Source organism: Oncorhynchus nerka, linkage group LG24 (assembly GCF_034236695.1).
Source record: "Oncorhynchus nerka isolate Pitt River linkage group LG24, Oner_Uvic_2.0, whole genome shotgun sequence".
Lineage (NCBI taxonomy): Eukaryota > Metazoa > Chordata > Actinopteri > Salmoniformes > Salmonidae > Oncorhynchus > Oncorhynchus nerka.
The window spans coordinates 95,620,499-95,626,498 of NC_088419.1; the positions used below are offsets into that span (position 1 = coordinate 95,620,499).

At 42.4% G+C, this 6,000-nt stretch overlaps 1 protein-coding gene across 2 annotated transcripts in view; it reads left to right on the plus strand.

Annotated features, from left to right (window-relative positions):
• LOC115125771 (phosphatidylinositol 3,4,5-trisphosphate 5-phosphatase 1-like) overlaps positions 1-2,942 on the plus strand; it is a 76,220-nt gene extending 73,278 nt beyond the window's left edge. Inside the window, exons 21-27 of one of the 2 annotated variants that reach the window (XM_065009357.1) lie at positions 10-89; positions 191-278; positions 745-891; positions 982-1,048; positions 1,289-1,528; positions 1,872-2,353; positions 2,574-2,942. In XM_065009357.1, the coding sequence (XP_064865429.1) occupies positions 10-89; positions 191-278; positions 745-891; positions 982-1,048; positions 1,289-1,528; positions 1,872-2,353; positions 2,574-2,623 (1,154 nt within the window). In that variant the 3' untranslated portion in view covers positions 2,624-2,942. The remainder of the gene's footprint in view (positions 1-9; positions 90-190; positions 279-744; positions 892-981; positions 1,049-1,288; positions 1,529-1,871; positions 2,354-2,573) is intronic. The other variant, XM_065009358.1, reaches the window with a different exon arrangement.
• The last annotated feature ends 3,058 nt before the right edge of the window (positions 2,943-6,000 follow it).

Genomic DNA, 6,000 nt, shown 5'->3' on the forward strand with positions numbered 1-6,000 from the left:
TGTCCACAGAATTCGTCAAGAGCTCGGAAGGAGAGAACCAAGATCACTCAGATGGGTCCATCAAAGTTCGGTTTGGAAACCAAGTTGAGGTTTGTTGACGATTAAGTTTTTTTTTTTTTTACACTAGGCTAGTTGAGTTTACAATATGGCGTATTTGATGTAACAGAGCTCCTCTTGTGTCTTTTTAAAGCTCGTCCCTATCATCTCAGACCCGGAGTATCTGTTGGATCAACACATTCTCCTGTGTGTCAAGTCCACAGACTGTGATGAATCCTATGGTGAGAAAGAAGGTTAACTGTGGTCTGTTTGGAGAGACTCGTTCTGAGAATGACACAGACCACATTTGGGCTTGAGTCAATACTAGTCTAAGTCGATGAATCACGATCATCTAGCTCTGTCTTCATCTAGCTCTGTCTTCATCTAGCTCGGTCTTCATCTAGCTCTGCCTTCATCTAGCTCTGCCTTCATCTAGCTCTGCCTTCATCTAGCTCTGTCTTCATCTAGCTCGGTCTTCATCTAGCTCGGTCTTCATCTAGCTCGGTCTTCATCTAGCTCGGTCTTCATCCAGCTCTGCCTTCATCCAGCTCTGCCTTCATCCAGCTCTGCCTTCATCCAGCTCTGCCTTCATCCAGCTCTGCCTTCATCCAGCTCTGTCTTCATCCAGCTCTGTCTTCATCCAGCTCTGTCAGAGTAAAAGAGTATTTTCTAATCCTCCTCCTCCCTGACATGGTGTCATCCTTACAGGAGAGGGCTGTGTAGCTCTGCGAGCGGCGGAGTCCTCCTACACAGAGTTCCACATCACATTGACTCATCACGGCGAGCGGACGGGCACCCTGACGGGAGGTGTACAGTTACGAACCTCAGAAGGCAAACAGACTGAGAAGTTATACGGTGAGGCTGACAGCCAATGACATACTGCACCTGTAAAAGGTTTATATTTTTGTTGCTGAGCTCAACTCTTCTTCTTTTTTTTGTCTACAGATTTCATCAAAGTGGAAAGGGATGATTCTGGTGCCTCTAAAGGAAAAGGACTTGATCTTATCAACAAGTGAGAACCTCCTTCACTCATGGCTACTTTGTAGCATTCAAGCATAGCTGACATGTGATCCCAGTTCTTTTAAAACTAATGAAAACTGACTTTGCTGGTTTACCAAGTAAAAAAAAAAAAAACTCTATATATATATATATATGTTGGTAAACTTATAAGTGTGTATGAGCCTTTACTCTTTCCATTCTCTTTACCTGTTAGTTGTGAGACGAACATTTGGTTATGTGTCCTGTTCAATAGGTTTGCTCTTCCCAGTGATATCACCAACCCCAGTTACATGGGGGTGGGCTTCAAGTCTGGAGGTGTGACAGACAGGGGCTGGAGCTACAGCATGTCCCCGAAATCAGGCTCCGGAGGTGGGGGTGGTGGTGTCGGTGGGTTCGGGGGTAGGGACCAGACCCATGGAAACACCTCTCCCAAAAAGACTGTCAACGACCGCAGCGCTGTGCGAAGCCCTACAGGAAAAGCATCCGATAACGTGTACGTTTGTCTTGGACTAGTTTAGATCTAAGAGAAAATATCTATGAGATAATAGTTTTCAAAACTCCTGGTTTTCCCAGACAGTGACTCGTCTCCATTGAAATGGTTAAAGTGTAAAGGGAATTTTGTTGAGGTGGCGTTGACCTCTAGTATGGAGAGTTCCATGATTTAGGCCCACTTGAAGTGGAAAAGAAATGGGACTGAACGATACTGCTGCAGTTTTCTCACAGAGCAGGCAATGTACTGAGAGTGAATAGATTGATACCCCAATGTGAGTCTGAAGCTGTACTCTGAATGACCTGTCTGCCTGTCTGTCTGTCTGCTTTTGTATGCTGTCTTCTAGTAGTGAGGGGGGGAAGCCAGCGGAGATGTATGACAACCCTCTGTACGGCTCCATGGGGAAGGGAGGAGTTCCACGAGGAGCTAAAGACCAACCAGACCCTCAACGCTCCAAGGATCACCTGACCCCTCCAGACCCCATCTTCTCCTTCACCAAACCCTCTGACCAGGACCCTGACCGGCCCCCAGTCCCCACCCCTCGTAACCGCTCTTACACCTGTTCTGAGACCAAGCCCCCGTCCTCCGTCACCACTGCCTCGGCCTCGGCCCCACTCCACCCCCAGACCTACACCAAGAACCCTGTGAAGCCCTCCCGCTCCGAGGGGGGCATGGTACAAACCACCAATCGACCACATCTGCCCATGAAGTCCCGCCCAGGCCAGGCGGATGTCACGCCCACTAAGCCTAAAGACTACAGAGACAGCTCGGAGCTGCTCAGCAAACTGCGTCCACCTACAAGGCCCATCCAGCCCCTCCCCAAAGAAGGTAAATCTACAGTTATTTTCCCTCATGAAACCATCTATATCACGCAAGTAGTCTCAGTTCACATATCATGCAAGCAAGTTGCTTATAGCTTCTGTTGTCATGGTTTTAAACTTAGAATACCGCAGATGAAGCGGTTCTGTACATTAAACTATGCACATAGTCAACACAACAGGCTGATGAAAGCAACAGGTCTGTCATATCTTCTCCTTTTTCCCCCCAGCTCATCATGAGGCAACTCAACCACCGAAGATGGGCCGTTCATTGAAATGACTTTGTGTGCTTTTTTTTGGCTGAAAACCCTCCTCCTCTTGTCCTATATGTTAAAATGAGATGTTGAATGGTGGCTAGTGTCAGTCACTGCAATGCTGGTCTTCCTGCCTCTCCAAACAAGTTCCTGTACGAACTCATCTTTGCATTAGGCTGTATTCATGGCACCACTCTGGGGAGTCTGAGTCCTCTGAAATAAGTATCATCATTGTTCTTTTTTTTTTGTTGCACAAATGCTGACAACTAGAAAAGCTCTTTAGATTATAGGAATCCTTTTTAAAAGACTTGTACAACAATCTCAATTAAACTAAATGGAATTGTACTCACCTGCCTCTCCTATTCATGTTTCACATGCCCAGTGGCCAGGTATCCTTTATATATGGTAATGCTACCACCTGCTGGTTTGGAGATGGTATTGCATGCATGTGATTTTTATAGATTTTTTTTTTACCCTTTATTTAACTAGACAAGTCAGTTAAGAACAAAGTAGTTTTATTACAATGATGGCCTACTCCAGCCACAACCACACTGGGCCAAATGTGCACCTCCCTATGGAATTCCCAATCACAACCGGATGTGATACAGCCCGGATTCAAACCAGGTACTATAGTGATGCCCTTTGCACTGAGTTGTAGTGCCTTAGACCACTGCACCACTCAGATGCCCCAAAATACATTTACAATTATGTGGCCAACATAATTGGATTGACAAAGTTATTGTTTTTTTACCAACTGCATAGAAGATATACAAAGTGTATTTGTCTATTTAATATATTCGGTCTATGAATTAAAATCGTAATGAAAAAATTAAATAAATAGAATAATGAATTTGAATTAAAGCTGCATTCTGTAACTTTTTGTGCGACCCGACCAAATTCGCATAGAAATGTGAGTTATGGGCCTCCCGAGTGGCTCAGTGGTCTAAGGCACTGCAACATAGTTCCACTAGACATTCTGGGTTTGAGTCCAGGCTCTGTCGCAGCTGGCTGTGACCGGGAGACCCATGGGGCGGCGCACAATTGGCCCAGCGTCGTCCGGGTTAGGGGAGGGTTTGGCCGGCAGGAATATCCTTGTCGCTCTAGCGACTCCTGTGACGGGCCGAGCACAGTGCATTCTGACACGGTCGCCAGATGTACGGTGTTTCCTCCGACACATTGGTGCGGCCGGCATCCGGGTTTAGTGTGCATTGTGTCAAGAAGCATTGTGTTTGGGTTGTGTTTCAGAGGATGCACAGCTCTCGACCTTCGCCTCTCCCGAGTCCATACGAGAGTTGCAGCGATGAGACAAGACTATAACTACCAATTGAATACTAGGAAAAAGGGGGAAAAATAAGAAATGTGAGTTATAGGATGAAATGTAACTGTCTTACACACACAGTACTACTGTACACAAACTAAAACACCGTACAAGACATAAACACATTAAATATATTACCCTTATCATCATACACTTCTCATAGAGCCATAGATCTGTCATTCCCATTGATAAGCCAGTCTAAGAAACGGAAGATCTGTTCTATGTGTTATAGATCTGCCATTCCCATTGATAAGCCAGTCTAAGAAACGGTAGATCTGTTCTATGTGTTATAGATCTGTCATTCCCATTGATAAGCCAGTCTAAGAAACGGTAGATCTGTTCTATGTGTTATAGATCTGCCATTCCCATTGATAAGCCAGTCTAAGAAGCTGAAGATCTGTTCTATGTGTTATAGATCTGCCATTCCCATTGAAGATCTGTTCTATGTGTTATAGATCTGCCATTCCCATTGATAAGCCAGTCTACGATACGGTAGATCTGTTCTATGTGTTATAGATCTGCCATTCCCATTGATAAGCCAGTCTAAGAAACGGTAGATCTGTTCTATGTGTTATAGATCTGCCATTCCCATTGATAAGCCAGTCTACGATACGGTAGATCTGTTCTATGTGTTATAGATCTGCCATTCCCATTGATAAGCCAGTCTAAGAAACGGTAGATCTGTTCTATGTGTTATAGATCTGTCATTCCCATTGATAAGCCAGTCTAAGAAACGGAAGATCTGTTCTATGTGTGTTATTCTATGCTTCCCGTTCTTAATTTTTGACAATGGAAAAATATATTTTGCAGTTGTTTAGATGGTACAAGAATAAGAGATCGCTGTATTGAATGGAAGCCATTTTGTTGACGCCATTTTGCGAGCTCCGACCCAGCTTTGCTATTTAGTGATTCTTTTGTTGTTTTGTTATTACTTTATTTTCTCTACATGTATGTCTTACATCTGTCTTTTGAACATCAGATCGGATTACAGAACCTTCAAAAATTATTCATACGGTTGATTTATTCCAGTCTTAATTCAAAATGGATTAAATAAATACAAAGTCTGACCCATCTACACACAATACCTCATAATAACAAAGTGAAAACATGTTTATTTCGATTTTCTTTGTGCACATTTATTGAAAATTAAATACAGAAATACTCAGAAAGGAGATCCAAGGCACTCTTCATATAATTAATTAAAATGCCTTTATTAGTATGGCATGTTCAATAGAAACACTTTTTTTTAAACAACGCGTTTCGGCTGCATGGCCTTCGTCAGGGAGTACAAAAAAATAACACAATGTCCTCTTTTGAACAGCTTTTCCAATTAGCCCTAATTAGAAGAGGGAGTGGTTACACAATTGATTGGACACACCTAGTAAGCAATACTATACACATTAAAAAAGTGTAGCTATGTTATCATAAAAATACAACTCCAAGATAGAAGTATCAGAACACTTAGAAAGGTAGTTCTAACCTTAAATATGACTGGGAGAAGTGTCAAGAATCAGAAAGCAATATATTCCATAGTACACTAGAACACAGCAAAACGTGAACAACAACAGTTTAAACATATGTTGTGTCTTTGACTATGCTGGATCAAGTGATATGACATGCTATTCTATAAAATCCTTTCTCTGTAATTAATATTACCTGATTGAGCTAATCATGTAAATGTAATTAACTAGAGAGTCGGGGCACCACAAAATAATATTTATAGAGCTGTTATCTTCCGAATAAACACTTAAAGACCTAGTAATATTTTACATCAATAGCAGTCAATATTAATCGTCACCTTATTTCAGTCTCATCTGAAAGTTGTAAATTCTTGGTTATCTTCACAAACCCTGGCTAACAAGTTGAATCAGCAATACAAAATTGGGTTTAATTATTTATTTACTAAATACCTAACTAATTACACAGAATTACATATACACAGAATGAATCATACCTGGATTACAAATTATGTCATAAAGGTAAACATCCCTAGCGGGCGGAACAGATATGACAGCTGGTTACACAAAGAAAAGTGGGTTGGGTTTGAGTGAAAGAGCGGGAAGACTGAAGAACAAAGGAAGAAGC